The following is a 19,190-nucleotide window of genomic DNA, read 5'->3' on the forward strand; positions in this document are numbered from 1 at the left end:
GTATGAGCAGGTGGTATTAGCAGGTGGTTTGGATGCAGATGGTGTGGGTGCAGATGGTATGAGTGCAGGTGGTATGAGCAGGTGGTATGAGAAGGTGGTATGGGTGCAGGTGGTATGAGCAGGTGGTATGGGTGCAGGTGGTATGGGTGCAGGTGGTATGAGCAGGTGGTATGGCTGCTGGTGGTATGAGCAGGTGGTATGAGCAGGTGGCATGAGCAAGTGGTATGAGCAGGTGGTATGAAAAATGACAATCAGAATATCACTGTCAGCACCACTAGGACAACAAACGCAGCAAATCCAGACAAGATCCCTTCGTGGTTCCTGGACTGTACCGTAGAATTAGGTGTGTTTTCCAAAACTGCAAGAGAAACATATTATATACTCTCAGAAAAAGAAGCTATACAAGCATAAATTTTATGACACCGGACCCGATCGTTATTGTATGGTAGAAATTTAATATTATTTCTTAAGTAAATGTCATAATATTTTTTGAGTAAACATTGCCCAGACTGCCCGAAACGTTATGTTGTGACTTCGCGACGGAGCAATTCGCCCAAACGCAGCTGCATGTTATAAACGTGCAGCATGTAATTTTCTGAACTGAAAGGTTTAAAAAACCAGGACAATGACTGCTGACACATACATCAGAAAATATGAAAACGAGCTGTTAAAAGGCCACGTATATCAGATGCACAACGCAACAAAGCCATTGGTGTACTGCAAGCGGGTGAAACACAACAGCACGTGACGCAGGTGATGTGGGTGACCAGATTGACCATCTCTAACTTGTGCAGACGTTACAACACCACCGGCAACGTTCGTGACAGGCCAAGGTCAGGACGACCTCGCGAAACAACGCCTGTCCAAGACCGTTACATCCGGGTACGACACCGGCAGGACCGTTTCATAACGGCGAAGTCAACAGCCTCACAAGTATCGGGACTGCGTCGAATATCGGATCAGACTGTTCAAAATCGTCAGAGAGCAGCCGTTATTTTAGCCAGGTGACCCGTGCGGCGTAACATCCTGACGCCGCATCACATCCGTGAACGTCTGCAGTGGTGTCGTCAGAGTGTCACATGACCTCAAACAAGATGGAGACGTGTTCGCGTTTGCAAAGAGTTTGTGCGTCAGATCAACGTGCCTACGCAACCCTGGCCTGTCCGCTCGCCAGACTTGCCCCCTATTGAACATCCGTCAACGTCAACCACCGCCACAGACACTTCAAGAACTGTTTGTGGCGCTATAGCAGGAGTGGCAGAAGATCCCCCGGGCTGTTATTCGGACGTTGATCGCGTCTATGGGCAGTCGCTGCCATGAGGTGATAGCAGCTTGAGGAGGCCATAACCGTTACTGACTTTCCACCTACCCCAGAAGTCTTTGCACCTGTTTTTGTTAAGTGCATATTGTACAGCAATAATTTACCTATACATTCCACTATTTAAAATAGCTATGAAATCTAATCTCGAAAAAACCCACTTGCAATTCTGATGTATAATTTCTTTTTTTAAAGACTATATTTATTATTAATATCATAATTATATTTTGTGCATTTATTGATTGTTCAACACTATCATGCCATCCGGTTTGTATACTAACCACATTAAGAAACTGTGCACGTGGAAAATTTAGATATAAGGGCACACCGTCCATATATGAAATATAGGTTTGAAGACAGCCATTATTGGAGACATTCAAACGTTCATGCACGTGCCATCCGATATGACGTCATTGACGGGGGCCTATGGACGTACAATGTGATACTGCACGTGCATCCTGTGCAGCTGTACACTGCATGTGCAACTCAAAATTCGCTGTCACTTTGGAAAGCATGATCTGTGGTCATTCAAATATTCAAAACTTCTCAGGCGCAGACACAAGCATATCACAAGCAAATCATGCCAAGATTGACAGCTGCACAGCGTCATGAAGCCATTGGAATGATCCGAGCGGGAATGAGGCAACAACAGGTGGCAACACATTTCCAATGCCATCGTAACACGATATCGGCATTGGTGAGGCGTTATCAGAACAAAAAATGACGTTGCCGACCACCCACGTTCAGGTCGTCCCCGAGTAACGACGCCAAAACAGGACAGATGCATTCGAGTTACACATCTCCGACACAGGTTCAAAACGGCAGTAACGACGTCCCAGACAATTCCTGGACTGCGCCGTATCCATCCCAACACTGTCAGGAATCGTTTACGTCAGTACGGGACTCGACCTTGACGACCTGCCATACGTCCCATCCTGACACACCGTCATCGAGTCAACCGTCTAAGATGGTGTCGAAATCATGTTCGCCAACCTCGAATATGGTGGAGAAATGTTGTCTTTACAGATGAATCGAGGTTCAACATTTCCCACAGTGACGGGCGCCAACGTGTCTACCGGCGTTTGGGAGAACATTATGCACGCAACTGTATTGTGGAGAGGAATCGTTTTGGAGGTGGCTCTGTGATGATTTGGGGTGGGATAACAGCACGGCACCGAACCCCTTTGGTGGTTGTTCAGGGCAATCTCACCGGTGTTGGCTACAGAGATCAGATTGTGAGGCCTGTGGTCTTTCCTTTCCTGCAACGTCATGGCCCGAGATTGACATTTCAACAGGACAACGCTCGTCCTCACACGGCTAGGGTCGCAATGGATTTCCTTCACCATAACAATGTCATGTTACTGCCATGGCCTGCAATTTCTCCAGATCTCTCCCCAATAGAGCATGTGTGGGATGAAATGGAGCGCCGTCTGCGTCGTCTTCCACATCCTCCAGATAACGTCCGTGACTTGGCACAGGATTTGAGGAGGATATGGCAGGCCATTCCCCTGGCCTTCCATGCCCATTTGGTGGACTCCATGCGTCGCCGATGCACTGCTGTGATTCACGCACAGGGTGGTTATACCCGTTATTGACTTTGTGACTTTGAAATTTGACCCCCTACTCCATTTTGATCTTCTGACGTCATCGTAACAGATGTTGTTCAGGTCCCGTTGACATTTTCTTATGGTCCGATCATTCAGCTGCTACAGCGTCTGCATCATTTTGTTCTTGCTGTGTTGTATTTCAATCCAGAATATATATGTTCTCCGTGCACAGTTTCTTTATGTGGCTAGTATATTTGAATACAAAAAAAATGACGTTGCATATGACGTTTACAAACGTTGGTGACATATGTTTCTTACGATATGAGATAGCAACCCGTAATTGTACATAGATTACAAACTGGTTAATCCACATTTATCATCAGTATTATTGTTGGAGGCATCAGTGAAATAATAATGGCAATTATTGCAACATTATTTTATATGAAGTCGTGTCAAGATAGAGCACACAATACAGTTGCATGTTATCAGCGTATTCGTGTAGCTCGCGTTATCTACGTCACATCTAGATCTATGCTTAAAAGATATGACAAGGCAGATGACTTCAACTTTCCAATGGTCAACGTTCCTTTCATGTCGAGGAATATTCCAGCAGCTCCAGTCTTTGGTGTTTGAGGTACAATGGTGCATGCTCTTTCCACGAAGATTTCGCAGAGCGTCATACGACTCTTGCTCAAAAGTTGGTTGATCAAAGTTTCATCATTAAAGGCCTTAGTAAAGCATTCCGATAGTATCATGGCAGACGCGTGGATGACACATCCAAATTTGACGCATCAGTGATAAAATACAATGTTAGATGCATTTCCCTAGCTTGACTTGTACCATATGTTCCTGTGTTTTTCAGATGAACAATTGATTTGCCTTTGCGTGTTTTTATAAAAGGCGAGATTTTGTCTTGTTTTATTTTACATTCCATTCTTTGTAAGCAGGTTATATATACACAGTAATCTGTGGCGGCACAACACACTTATGACGGACATGCCGTGATCATCAAACAACAGGGCTTACATGCTGCTTCGACGGTAAAGTAACTACTAAAACGATCGATGTGGATGCGGCTTCTTGATTCACAGGAATTATGGAAGAATGTTACCAAGGATAAGTTAGATCACGAGGGAGGTACTTTGAACAGCGTTATGACGTCAGCCTATTATGACGTACCCCAAAAGTCGACCCCTTTAATTATTAAGCAGAGTATTTCAGAGTTTGTTTTTTCCTATGATGGATGAATGAATATCAGAATTGGACCCCATGGTCTATGTGGTATATACGTCATCAGTTGTGTTGGAATAAATACATTTGTCGTAAAACATTTATTCTGTTAGAAACATCAAATTCAGATTTGCCATTGCATATTATTCTAATACCCTTGAGCCCTTACTCAAGTTGAATATACATAATATATCTTAAATATCATCTTTGGTTGTTGCAAGCCATCAAGTTAATTGTCATGTTTGAATACGGATTCTGATGTTGTTGCACATTATCATTCTCATAATATATGAATGGTCATTGAAAATTTGTTATAATAAAGAATAGACATTCAAATCACACACTACCCTGGTCGGAGATATAGGTACATATACATGTATGACATGTAGATGTATGGCAAGTAGATGTATGGCATGTAGATGTATGGCAGCAAGCCAGCCTTGGAGTCCAACAGGTACACGTGCCACTATTTTCAGAATGTGATTTGGTGGATCAAACGTCTTCCCGGGAGCGGGAGGTCGGTGGTTCGATCATCTGGCTGCGTCACACCAAAATACGTTTTAAGATGATACTTGTTGTTACCCTGCCTGACATTCAGTATTAAAGGGACAAAACAAATTTTACATACAGAAGGGTGATAGTAATATCGCTTGACTCTTTAGTAGTTTTAAGCAGTGCTGGAAACCGATCATAACAAACCATGTTGGTAATACAATGAAACAACAACTCACATTCCCTTCCCAGAACATACTCCTGGCTCCAGTTTGACAGGAAGCTATTTCCTAACTTTATCCTGCACGTGTATTCATCACCATCATGCTCCACATCACCGATGGGGAAGGTGGTGTAGTGGCGGACAAAGTTGCACCGACTCGCCCTCGCTGTCGTATAGTTACAGCTGTCTCGGGTGTCTAGCTGGACGCCATTCTTCCCCCAGATGAAGGACACGTTCACAGCCTGGATGCCAGGGCAGAACCTAATGGTAGCTTGACATACCAAGCTGCTATTCGACTTGGCTTTGTCTGGGGAAGTGATGTTAAGGTCCTCAATACCTTTGGCAGAAATGAACAAAATACCAGAATTCATTATTAAAATGGTATTCAAAGTTAACATCGATAAACGTACAGGTACAACAATAATGCTGAGGCTGTGAAGCCAAGATGTCAATCCTAATTTAAAAGATGTTCTCATTGACTGAAGTGTACTTTGTGTGGTTACACGAGACCAAGGACATTATCTGGTGTTCAGGTAACTGATGTACGTGTTTTACCATCAGCACAAACAAAATACATGTCTCGACAAAATTTATATACATTTCTGATTCTTCACTTTATTTTGTGGGTTTTTTTATTTTTAAAAATCGATATAAAAGTATGTTGAAGCAGATTTAGGCGAACATTCCAATTTTACTTTTACTTAACAAATAGTTACTTACATGTTGTAAATACAAGGGATATATAGGTACCATTGACTCGTGAAGATCTGGGGTAGACTAGGTCTTCAGCAACCGATCTTTGCCGTAAGAGGCGACTTTGCTTGTCGTAAAAGGCAACTAACGGGATCGGGTAGTCAGGCTCGCTGACTTGGTTCATGCATGTCATCGTATCCCAATCGCTAGGGTCGATGTTCATGATGTCAATTACTGGATTGTCTGGTCAAGAACTGATTATTTACAGACCGCCGTCATATAGCTGGAATATTGCTAAATAACAAACAAATATAAGCACCAGTATTGTCAGACACTCACCTATGACAACAATTGTCTTCATACAGCCTACAATAAGGCTTCCTCGCAATTCTGGCGAACCTGTATAGCATCCGTAGTCTCCACCGTCAGACCAGTGTACACCAGACAGTAGAAAACTGAGACCCCCGTAGCCTTGTGAGTCTATCAGTCCAGTGAATTGTGTTCTCGACTTGTATGTCTCATTGACACTGACGTTGTTGTAGTCAGTGACATGGATCAGGGTTTGTATTATGTCATGTCTCACAGTCATTTCCCGGACTCCAGGCTGTGGCAATGTTAACGTCAGGTTGACTGTGCCTCCATGTTGGACATAAACAGTTCCTTCATGACCAGCTGAAGCAGAACAAAAATATTTAGAATTTCATACAATATATTTAAGTTAGAAATAGTGGTAAAGGCGGAATATTAATTTAATTATTGGTATTAATTAATATTGTTTTAGGGCTATTTCAAAGAAAATGCAACTGAGGTGAGCTGTGTCCTGGTAAAAACCATATGTCTCCAAATCTCTCTCACATATTGGCAATCTTGGAAAGCGGAAATCTCAAATCCAAGTAAATGCCCCTCATATCGTATTTTATAATCGCCAATAAACTTGAAACATATTTAATAAGCATTCCTCTCCAATAATCCTTCAAATTGCTATTCTTTAGGGTGTGTTGTCACCGTCTGCCTATAGAAACCGGAAGATTGAATAGAACTTCGTTTAATGAATGTTCAAGCCAGTTGTGTGATAGTTTTGACATTGGAGATGCATTTCAATACATCTTCAAATGGAACTGAGATACCATGCCGCAGTTTTACATGAATACCCCACTCAGACACAGTAAACTGACTCCGAGACGACAAGTCGTTGTTATGTTCCCTTAAGGACGAGCGCCAGACGGGTAACAACACGTGGCATTTTGGGTAAGACTCGGCCAGGGATCGAACCACCAACCTTCTGCTTTCTGAGCAGACGCTCTATCAATTAGACCATGGCAGCGGTGTAATTGTAGCAGGTTAGTAGGTAGATGAATGCTCTCTGTTAATGGCTGGTTTGTTTCTTTAAGCCTCTAGCCATACAGAGTTTTAACTGACGTGACCGCCTTCGTGGTCTAGTGGTAGAGCCTCGCCCGGAGAGAGGAAAGTCCACGTCATACCGAAAGACGTTAAAAGATGGTACTTGGTGATACCCTGTCTGGCGCTCAGGTCTAAAACAAAGACTGATCGGCTCGGAGTAAGTTCACAGTGTTTGAGTAGGGTATTCATGTCAAACGGGGACATGGTATCTCAGTGGGCTAGCACTATAAAATCGGCATGCATGTCGCTATATAAATGCAATAATGACGTTCAACCCCATTCTCTCCTCACCTCACGTTATAATGACGGTCGGTTCAAAAATATCTTCCTCCTAAGTTAAATGTGTTTACGCAAGAATCGGATATACCTACCCAACATGAAATATATATAAGAGACAAACCTATGTTGCACCACTAATACAGCTAATTTGATAAAACATTTTTTGAAAGTTTGAACAAATGTTACCGTCAACTGAGCAAAATCCGGTTATAAAGTAAGCCACAAAGATACAAAACAGCTGAGTCGATGACGGCCCCATCCAACTGTTCAGCAGGAGTTTTCTTGTGTAAATGACGAAGGTAACCTATGAAAATATGAAAATGAGATATTGATTTTGTGTGCGATGCCGTAGGATCTGTCTAATCAGGAGTGCTGTCCAAACCTGACTTAGCTCCCCTTCAAACCCCTTCAAGTCAATTTAAGCAGAGTCCATTGTGTTCAAACAATATATCGTCGGGAGGGGCACAATGTATCCATGTGGGCATCGAACACGGACCTTCAGTGCGACAGGCGACGCTTTGACAACGAGGCTACCCAACATTCCCATACTGCTTTAGACCCGTGAAGGGCCCAGGGTAGAAATGGTCTTCGGCAACCCATGCGGTTATTCTTGTCGTAAGAGGAATCGGGTTGTCAGGCTCGCTGACTTTGTTTATGCCAAATGAGTTGGTCGATGTTCATGATGTCGATTATATGATTGTCTTGTCCAGTCTCGATGATTTACATACCGCCGGCATACAACTGACATTTTGCTGAGTGTGGCTTTAAACTAACAACAACAAAAACATACTGCATTATCACTGCAACTCTACGATGGAAGTACGTACGAGGATGATCATAACGCCATATTTTGCGACTACAATTTACATAAGTCCCTCGCCAGGATCCGGTGACGATAGTTTCGATTCTCTGATTCGATCTGATTATTATCCTTGATTTTCAGAGAAACACCCTCGTTCATTGGTTTCAGCAGAGTATATGTCATTGGGGCCTTGCCTCATCATTTAGCTGATATTCCATAACTTCAAGGCGAGCGAAAACACCATTCACTCACTCACTCACAATGTAAATGGGGGGAAAGGGTAGCCCAGTCGTCTTAGGCGCCGCCATTCGCTGTGCAGCGTTGCGTGCCTTGGTCAGACCGGAAACCTATGATTGTGGGTTCGAACCCACGAGCACAAGTATATTTTGTCAACACCCGTGCTCGCGGGTTTCACCGAAAGTGGTAAACGTCAGAGACCTCATCACTTCGGTCTTTCCTCCCACATTAAGTTGACACGCCGTGATGTAACTGGAATGCTGTTAAAACGGCGTTAAACCCAACTGACTCACCCACTCACAATGGAAATGTACATGGGTGATTGTTCAGCATGCATGTAGAAATTTATATTTACTAAACTTTAATTCCATGTTAACAACGACATACCTTGGCAGTTTGTTAATCACTCAGTCCAGTTAGTGTACAGGAAAATACAGACGCTCATACATGTACTCACCCAATACCCGACTGCAACACGATATAGATTTTATCGTTTGAAATGTAGGAGGAAAAAGATACCCCAGTATAAGTTGTTTCACATATCAAATTGAAAGCGGTGCATGACACAACAGCCACACTTTTGAAACACAAACTTCCCCGTATGAATACTTGAACAATTGTCTGGTCCAGACTCGATTATTTTCAGACCACCGTCATATGGCTGGAATATTGCTGAGTGCGGCGTTAAAGAAACAAACAAACAACGGATACTTGAACAGTTAAGTCAGCTATTGGCATGTGCTGTTGAATACCTTTAATGTTAACAGCTGCGCACAGCTGCCAATCTGTCTTCCGGCTGTTTGTGATGCCGTGATACACAATCACCAAGTCATCAGAGTGAGTGAGTGAGTATGGTTTTACGCCGCTTTTAGCAATATTCCAGCAATATCCCGGCTCGGGACACCAGAAATAGGCTTCACACCCTTTAACCACTAGGCTACCCGACCGCCCCTCATGGCATCAGAGAGTGTGCTTATAACTTGCATGTACGTTTGTGTTCATGAAACTCTGCACTTTATTTACTTATTTGTGGATGGTTGTTTACAATGTAACTTATTTTGTTATTTGATTCATGGCAGCCACGGGATATACGGACGAGAACAGAAAACCGAAAGTCAACTCATGCAATAAAAAGAATAATTTATTCTGAAAGGGGAACTTGAATAATATCAACTACCTTATTTTATACGCAACATGTGTATATGGACATGAATCTAAAAACAAGGAAATTGTTACAGCAAAAACGTTAATATCACATGTCAGACTAGTGCACTGTTTAAAATTTCCTGATACCTCCTTAGTCTAGTTGATAAAGCGTCCGTCCGAAGAGCCAAAGTTCTGGGGCTCGATCCCGGGTCACGTCATACCAAAAGCCGCTCAAAATTGGTATTTGTTGTGACCCTATCTGGCGCTCGGCATTAATGGGCTAAAACAAGAACTGGTCGGCTCGGAGTCAGTGTACAGTGTCTGAGTGAGGTATTATTCATGTTAAACTGTGTCATTTTATCTCGGTGGGCAGGCGCTATAAATCGGCATTTGTCGGGACTTAAAAGCAACCACACACATACACGCACACGTGCATGCACGTCGCTATGTAAGTGCAATAATCGTTCGCGCGAGTTTAACCCCATTTCACCCCACATAAAGTTTATGTACGTTTCTGTTCATGAAGCTGTTGAGAAACATTCAGCTATACTGTTTGTGGATGATTGTTTTCAATGTAAATTGTTTTGTGATGTGATTCATGGCAGGGACGAGATACACGGACGTAAAACATAAAACCGAAAGTCTTCTCGTGCAATAAAAAGTTTTATTTTAAAAAGGGAAACGAGTAATATCAACAATGAAATTTAATACACAAGACCATCACATGAATCATTCCTGAAATAAGGGCATCATTACAGCAAAAACATCCATACCGCCGTCAAATGCATGTCCCACTAATGCGATGTTCAACATGTAACTAGAGACCCTGTGGTCTTGTTTGTGGAGCGTCTGCGCGGAGAGAGGTCGGGGGCTCGATACCCGGCCGCGTCATACCAAAAGATGTTATAGGATGATACTTTTTGTTACCCTGCCTTGTGTTCGGCATTATGGGGATAAAAATAAGGACTGGTCGACTCGCAGTCAGTAAACTGTGTGAGATATTCATGTTAAGCTGCGTCATGGTATCTCAGTGGGCTAGCACTATACAACTGGCATTACTCCGGACTAGTACAAGCGGCTTCACGCACGCACACACGCAAACAAACACACACACATACACACACACAAACAAAAACATATACAAACACATACACACACACATACACAAACACACAAACAAACACACACTCAAACATATACACACACACGCGCGCGTGCATGCATATAATTGTGAAAGTGAAATAGTATACTTTAACCCCATTTAACATTAACCCCATTTTACTTCACCAAAACATGTTTGTTGTTTTTTTTATTTGATGTCTTTGCCTGTCTCATATTAACAGTGATTTATTTCCAGCTGTTTTACCACATTTCGAAATTACGGACATTATTCAAGGCAAAATATTCAGTTAAAAATATTTTTTTTAAAAGTTAGTTTTCATTGTCATTATTTCCTTGTGACACACATAAAAAATAACTTTTCTCGAGAAAATGACACGGAAGAAAGTCTATTGAAACACTTGACTCGTAGTAGTATATTCAAGTGAACTGTACACTCTCAATCCACTGAAGTTTGAATAACTACAGCGACAAAATCCTTTCCATATTTATATAATTATAAGGGGCGGTCGGGTAGCCTAGTGGTTAAAGCGTTCGCTCGTCACGCCGAAGACCCGGGTTCGATTCCCGACATGGGTACAATGTGTGAAGCCCCTTACTGGTGTCCCCCGTTGTCATATTGCTGGAATATTGCTAAAAGCGGCGTAAAACCGTACTCACTTATATAATTATATACAAAATCCTTTGCATATTCATAATAAATATCTGCCAAAAGCAGAGTCAATAGTACAATTCAGACGACACCGTGAGCATGCGCCCATGAATCACTGTTAAAAATGTGAGTGTATCCTACCCCACCAGTGTCACCCGTCACAAACACACAGAAAGCGAGTCTTTTGTCCACCAGAAAAAAGTCACAGGAGCATATGGTACAAGTCAAATTAGGGAATTGGATCGGTCATCATTTGTGTCACAGATACGTCAAATTTGGAATTGTCATGCACATGTCTTCCATAAAAAAATTGAAATATCTACTGAGGCCTTGAATGTTGTAATCTTGATTTGGCAACTTCTCATCAAGAGTCGTATGACGCTCTGTGAAGTCTTGGCAGAAAGAGCATGTTCGATTGTATCTCAAAAGTTGTAAAATGTAAATACCAAATGCTGGGGCTGCAGGGATATTGCTCGACATGAAGGGAAAGGTGACTATTTGGAAGTTGAAGTCATCCCTCTTACAATACACTCTTGTGTAAAAATTTTGTCACTCTGAATCTGTATGCGTAGATTGAAACAGACGAGGCTGCCTTGTATACTTATTTTCTAGTTCAGGGAATTGACTTCTCGGTGGTTATTGAACAACATCAGATATAGGTGAAGCTGAGTTAAACCTCTTGTCCAAAGTAATATTTGACCATCCGAGCAGGAATTCCGTTTCACTTGCATGAAGAAACAGATCAGCAAGAAGGGAGGACCATCGGTGCCCATGGGATGCATATACCTTAAATGTCATACCCCAACATTTCTCAGTAAACTTCAGATGGGATTTGCTTTCATTTTTGGCAAATTGTCCTGAACCTCTGAAGATGGATGGATAACCATATCTACGGCCACCACGTTTAGTAGCATATGCCCCTTGAATCAAGGAATGAAGTTTGTCCTAAAGAGTGTTATGTAAAAGGTGTAATACACAAGGAAGTCCATTGTACCATTCCGAATAAATAGTGAGCACTTGTCCATGATTCACCGTCCCCATCAAATAGTGATGATACCAGGTCTTCGCGAACGTTTGAGCGTATCCTGCCCCACTTCTTACTTTCCTAGATCCGTTAGGTAGGAAGTTTCATAGTTTTTTCCTCGCTGCGTACCCAGGTTCGATCAACAACATATTGTGAAGTCTATACCTGGTGTTCCCCACCGTTGCATTGCTCTGATATTGCGAATGTGGCGTTTGACCCTACACACTTAGAAAAAACATCCATCCTTTAGAAAATCCATCGTTAATATATCTAACGTTTGACTCTGGAATTGTTCAGAAACCGAGTTTACACCACAGTTCCTATTTATATCCTTTTACCCTCCTTTTGATATTTGAAGTGGTGTTATTCATCATTTTTCGTTGGAGATGTGCTGTGCTACAACAGTTATATCTCCATATATTGTTTCATAGTTTTCACGTGACTGGTCAGTATCTCCACATTGGCATTGTGTGCTCACTGCGTCAGTAGACTCTGTCGTCGAACTTATAACATGGATCTCTACACCTTCCGATGCATTAGGTCCTGCTGCAGCAGTGCATACACGCAGTGGCACAACGGATATAACTCTACCAATTTCAGAATTGCTTGGTAAGCTGTCCTTTGTGTAATGAATGTATTCACATTCTGACGCCCTAGCACAGATCACATAATGCTGTCCTGAAAATAAAATATAATATAATGGTGATTAAATTTAATATAACAATATTAAAAGAGCAGCAGCCTCAAACTGTTCTTTGTCGTTATTGTTTTTGTTTGTTGTTTAACGCCGCACTCAGCAATATCCCATCTATACCACGGCGGTCTGTAAATAATCGAGTCTGGATTAGATAATCCAGTGATTGACATCATGAGCATCGATCCACGCTATTGGGATCGATGATATGCATCAACCAAGTCAGCAATCCTGATCCCCCGATCCCGTTAGTCGCCTCTTACGACAAGCATGGTTGCTGAAGACCTATTCTACATCGGATCTTCACGAGCCGTTATTTGTGTTGAGGGTTTACAATCCAAAAGCTGTACGCGAGAGAGGCTTAAAACCACTTTGAACAACATATGCGTTGTATCATGGGGTGTGGAGGGAAAGCTGAAGATGGTGTGTAACAATAAACGCATCTAAAGTGTATATAACATGAACTTACTTTCAGAACTAACAAATAATAAGTTTTCGTATATCTATTAATTCAAGAATTTCCGACGAACAGAACACTTCACACACATTGTATGCATTGACTGCATGGACTTGTTGAACATAATGTGCACAGCACTTATATACAAACTGTCTTAGACATGATCCACATGCACACATCCTGATAGTTGTTCTCTTGTTCAGAGACACGGATTATTGCATATGCAGAAAAAAAGAGAACAAACTGGTAATTTGCCACAATATGTTTTACCTGTTCAAAGTACATAGTGAAGGTGACTGCCAGAAAAAGAGCACCTAGAAAAGTAACATATCCTAGCTGCAATATCCACCCCTTTCTATCGGTTGCTGCGGTGGTCATTGATGGTGCACTGGTTGTTGCTACAAATGAAACAGCACGCTCTAGTATAAGTATCCACTCTTAAAAGAAATAGCTGTATATGCTTTTACAGATACACCGTTATTGGGTGCAGATGCCATTCACTTCATATTGGAAATCAACAATAGGTGTGTTCAGATGTCATAAAAATGATCACTCGCGAAGTTACCTCGACACCGTACATGCAAAACATCTGTAAACACACCAGGTTCACTTTGGGAAAGATGACACATCGCGTGCGTAAATCATGGGCGTCAATGCAGTAAAATCTCAAATTTAGGCATTATACAATCAAATATGATAATTGATTCTTAAAAAGCAAATTCGGGAGACATTTTGCATTCTGTTACAAACATTTCAAACTGCAACTATGTGTCCACATTACACAATTACGAAACATACATTACATCCTGCTACCATGTGTTAACATTACACAATTACGAAACAGACATTACATCCTGCTACCATGTGTTCACATTACACAATTACGAAACATACATTACATCCTGCTACCATGTGTTCACATTCCAGAATTATTAAACAAACATTACATCCTGCTACCATGTGTTCACATTCCACAGTTATGAAACAGACATTACATCCTGCTACCATGTGTTCACATTCCACAATTATGAAACAGACATTACATCCGGCTACATTGTGTTCACATTCCACAATTACGAAACAGACATTACATCCTGCTACCATGTGTTGACATTACACAATTGTGAAACAGGCATTACATCCTGCTACCATGTGTTCACATTCCACACTTATGAATCAGACATTACATCCTGCTACCATGTGTTGACATTACACAATTAAGAAACAGACAGTACATCCTGCAACCATGCGTTTACATTACACAATTACGAAACAAACATTACCTCCTGCTACTATGTGTTCACATTACAAAATTACAAACAGACATTACATCCTGCTACCATGTGTTTACATTACACAATTACGAAACAAACACTACATCCCGCTACTATGTGTTCACATTACACAATTACGAAACAAATACTACATCCTGCTACCATGCGTTCACATTACACAATTACGAAACAAACACTACATCCTGCTACCATGTGTTCACATGACACAATTATGAAACAAACATTACATCCTGCTACCATGTGTTCACATTACACAATTACGAAACAAACACTACATCCTGTAGCAATTCCATAGATCAGTGATCCGAGCTTGACGCTTAACAGCACTGTCTGGGAACCGGTGATAACAAACCATCTTTGAAACATCTACTCACCCTCTCTTTCCAGAACATACTCCTGACTCCAGTTAGACAGGAAGCTCTTCCCCAATTGTATCCGGCACATGTATTCATCACCATCATTTCCAAAATCAACGATGGGCAACGTACCGGTGTAGAGTCGGATGTACTGTCTCAGACTACAGCGTTACAGCTTTCAGGAGAATGTAACTGGACGCCATTCTTCCTCCAGATGAAGGACACGTTCACAGGTGGGTAGCCGGGGTATCTCCTGATGGTAGCACGGCATGTTAGGCTGCTGCTTGTCTGGGTTTTGTCTGGGGCAGTGATGTTTAGGTCCTCAACACCTTTTGCGGAAATTGACAAACACTCTGAATTTATTGTTAAACTTAATGATATCCAAAGTTTCACCTGCACCTGCACTTTCACCTGCACCTGTCCCTGCACCTGTCCCTGCACTACACCTACACCTACACCTACACCTACACTTACACCTACACCTACACCTACACCTACACCTACACCTGCACCTGCACCTGCACCTGCACCTACACATACACTACACCTGCACCTGCACCTACATCTACACCTACATCTGCACCTGCACTGACACCTACACCTACACCTGTTCCTGCTCCTGCACCTACACCTACACCTACACCTACACCTACACCTACACCTACACCTACACTACACTACACTACACTACACCTACACCTACACTACACCTACACTACACATTCACCTGCTCCTGCACCTACATCTACACCTGCACCTGCACCTACATCTACACTACACTACACTACACTACACTACACTACACTACACTACACTACACTACACTACACTACACTACACTACACCTACACCTACACATACACCTACACTACACTACACCTACACCTACACTACACATTCACCTGCTCCTGCACCTACACCTACACCTACACCTACACCTACACCTACACTACACTACACTACACTACACCTACACCTACACTACACCTACACTACACATTCACCTGCTCCTGCACCTACATCTACACCTGCACCTGCACCTACATCTACACTACACTACACTACACTACACTACACTACACTACACTACACTACACTACACTACACTACACTACACTACACTACACTACACTACACCTACACCTACACATACACCTACACTACACTACACCTACACCTACACTACACATTCACCTGCTCCTGCACCTACACCTACACCTGCACCTGCACCTGTACCTACACTACACTACACTACGCCTACGCCTACACCTACACCTACACCTACACTACACTACACATTCACCTGCTCCTGCACCTACACCTGCACCTACATCTACACGTACAACTACACCTACACCTACACTACACCTACACCTACACCTACACCTACACTACACCTGCACCTGCACCTGTACCTACACTACACTACACTACGCCTACGCCTACATCTACACATACAACTACACCTACACTACACTTGTACCTGCACCTCCACCTGCACTACACCTACACCTACACCTACACCTACACCTACACCTACACTACATCTCCACCTACACTGCACCTGCACCTGCTCCTCCACCTGCACCTACACCTACGCTACACCTACACCTACACCTACACCTACGCATATACCTACATTTACACCTACACTTACACCTACACTTACACCTACACTTACACCTACACCTACACCTACGCCTACACCTACGCCAACGACTAAGCCAACGACTAAGCCTACACCTACACTTACACTTACACCAACACCTACACCTACACCAACACCTACACTTACGCCTACGCCTACGCCTACGCCTACACCTACACCTACATTTACACCTACACTTACACTGACACTGACACTAAAACTGACACTTACACCTACACTTACACACCTACACTTACACTTACACCTACACCTACACCTACACCTACACCTACACCTACACCTACACCTGTAACTACATCTACATATACACTACACGTGCACCTGCTCCTACATTACACCTACATCTACACGTACACTACACGTACACTATACCTGCACCTGCACCTGCACCTGCACCTGCACCTGCACCTGCACCTGCTCCTGCACCTACACCTACACCTACACCTACACTTACACTTACTGTTACACTTACACCTGCACCTACATCTACACATACACTACACCTGCACCTGCTCCTGCACCTACACCTACACTACACCTTCAACTGCTCCTGCACCTACATCTCCACCTGCTCCTGCACCTACACCTACACTACACCTTCAACTGCTCCTGCACCTACACCTACACCTGCACCTACACATACACCTACACCTACACCTGTAACTACATCTACACCTGCACCTACACCTGCACCTACACTACACCTACACCTGCTCCTGCTCCTACACCTACACCTGCACCTACACCTACACCTACACCTACACTACACCTATACTACACCTATACTTACACCTGCACCTACACCTACACCTACACCTACACCTGCACATGCACGTACGAGTATAACACTTCTACAATGATGCTGAGCATCTGGTATGTCAATTCGAGTTTCAACTGACGTTATCGGGTGCGTATGGAACAGTAAGTATCACATTGGTTTCAATCAGCAAATAAATGTATTGACAGAGGATTATATATATATTTATCATCCACCAATTTAAATGGCACTTGAAAATACATGGTTGGACCTGAGACTCTGTCTCAACAGAATATTAATTTTATTTAGAGGTGTAAACATACAACGATGATATACATAGATGTCGATGTCATCGGATAACCCGGACACTCACCTATGACAACAACAGTCTTCACACAGCCTTCAATAAAGCGTCCTCTCAATTCTGGCGAACCGTTATAGCATCTGTAATCCCCACCGTCAGACCAATATACACCAGACAGTAGAAAACTGAGACGCCCCTGGCCTTGTGAGTCTATCAGTCCAGTGAATTGTGTTCTCGACTTGTATGTGTCAGTGACACTGACGGTGCTGTAGTTAGTGACATGGATCAGGGGTAGAGTACGATCAAGTATAACAGTCATCTCCCGGACTCCAGCTTGTGGCACTGTTAACGTCATGTTGACAGCGCCTCCATGTTGAACATAAACACTGCCTTTATACCCAGCTGAAGCAGAAACAAAACGTTTAGAACCTGATACAGCATATTTAAAAAGCAAAATGCCACAAGAATCAAGAGTCATGAGATCAACACGCGTGCACCTTCATGTGTGTTAGTCCGGACTAATGCAGCTTTTGTAGTGCTAGCCACACTGAGATACCACCCGCAGTTTGACATGATTACCCAACTCACACACAATATACTGATTCCAAATCGACCAGATCTATTTTTATTCCCTTAATGCCAGGCTCTAGGCAGGGAAACATCGTGAACCATGCCAGGCTCTAGGCAGGGAAACATCAAGTACCATCCTTGAACGTGTTTTGGTAGGATGCAAGCAGGTGATCGAACCACCGGCCTCAGCTCTCAGGGCAGACCCTCGATCCACTAGACCACGACGGCGGTCCTATTCTAGTTGGCAGATGAATGATAGTTTTTCGTTTCATTGAATAAAGAGTTTATATAATTCAAACATTTCTTCTTCTTTTTGGTTAAATGTGTTTACCCAGGAATAGGTCATAGCTACCCCAACTGAAATCAAGATGAACGACAAACCTACGTTGGACAACTAACATCGCGTAATGGGAAAATATTTGAAAGAATGCGCAAATAGACGTGAAACCTAATTTCGCCTCACCTCACCTTATAATGATGGTCGGCTCAAACATATCTTCTTCCTTAGTTAAATGTGTTTTGACAAGAATCGGATTTACCTACCCAAACTGAATCGATATGAGAGACAAACCTATGTTGGACCACTAATATAGCTAAATGGATAAATCATTGTTTGAAAGTTTAAACAAATGTTACCGTCAACTAAGTGAAATCCGGTCATAAAGTAAGCCACACAGACACAAAACTGCCCCATCCACCTGTTCAGCAGGACCATTCTCGGGGAAATGACGAAGGCAACCTATGAAACTGAGATTTGTATAGAGACAAAATACTGCATTACAAGCTATCGCCACCTTCCGTGCTTAGTTCACTGATATTATATTACCATATGAAAATATTTATGACCCACGCTTCTTTAGTGAGTGTGTGAGCAACATCATTGAAGTAGTATACCGAAGCCGGACACTGGTAATGGACACACTGT

At 42.7% G+C, this 19,190-nt stretch overlaps 1 protein-coding gene and 1 pseudogene across 1 annotated transcript; both read right to left on the reverse strand.

Annotated features, from left to right (window-relative positions):
- Window positions 1–251: 251 nt before the first annotated feature.
- Window positions 252–7,442, reverse strand: LOC139457543 (uncharacterized). The gene is made up of 4 exons (XM_071238921.1): window positions 7,370–7,442; window positions 5,843–6,175; window positions 4,827–5,147; window positions 252–358 (listed from the first exon to the last, which is right to left on the reverse strand). The coding sequence occupies exons 1-4, from the start codon at window positions 7,440–7,442 to the stop codon at window positions 252–254; spliced, it is 834 nt and encodes a 277-aa protein (XP_071095022.1).
- A 7,533-nt stretch (window positions 7,443–14,975) lies between these two features.
- LOC139457021 (uncharacterized) lies at window positions 14,976–18,980 on the reverse strand (annotated as a pseudogene).
- Window positions 18,981–19,190: the final 210 nt, after the last annotated feature.

The sequence above is a fragment of the Haliotis cracherodii genome, unplaced genomic scaffold, assembly GCF_022045235.1.
Source record: "Haliotis cracherodii isolate W230 unplaced genomic scaffold, xgHalCrac1.p SCAF_12, whole genome shotgun sequence".
Lineage (NCBI taxonomy): Eukaryota > Metazoa > Mollusca > Gastropoda > Lepetellida > Haliotidae > Haliotis > Haliotis cracherodii.

Coding starts and splice junctions, on each gene's coding strand:
- LOC139457543 (XM_071238921.1), bottom strand. CDS start 7,442: ATGGGGCCGTCATCGACTCAGCTGTTTTGTATCTTTGTGGCTTACTTT. Junction 6,176..7,369: donor CGGATTTTGCTCAGTTGACG/GTAACATTTGTT, acceptor GTTCTGCTTCAG/CTGGTCATGAAGGAACTGTT. Junction 5,148..5,842: donor GAAGACAATTGTTGTCATAG/GTGAGTGTCTGA, acceptor TTTCTGCCAAAG/GTATTGAGGACCTTAACATC.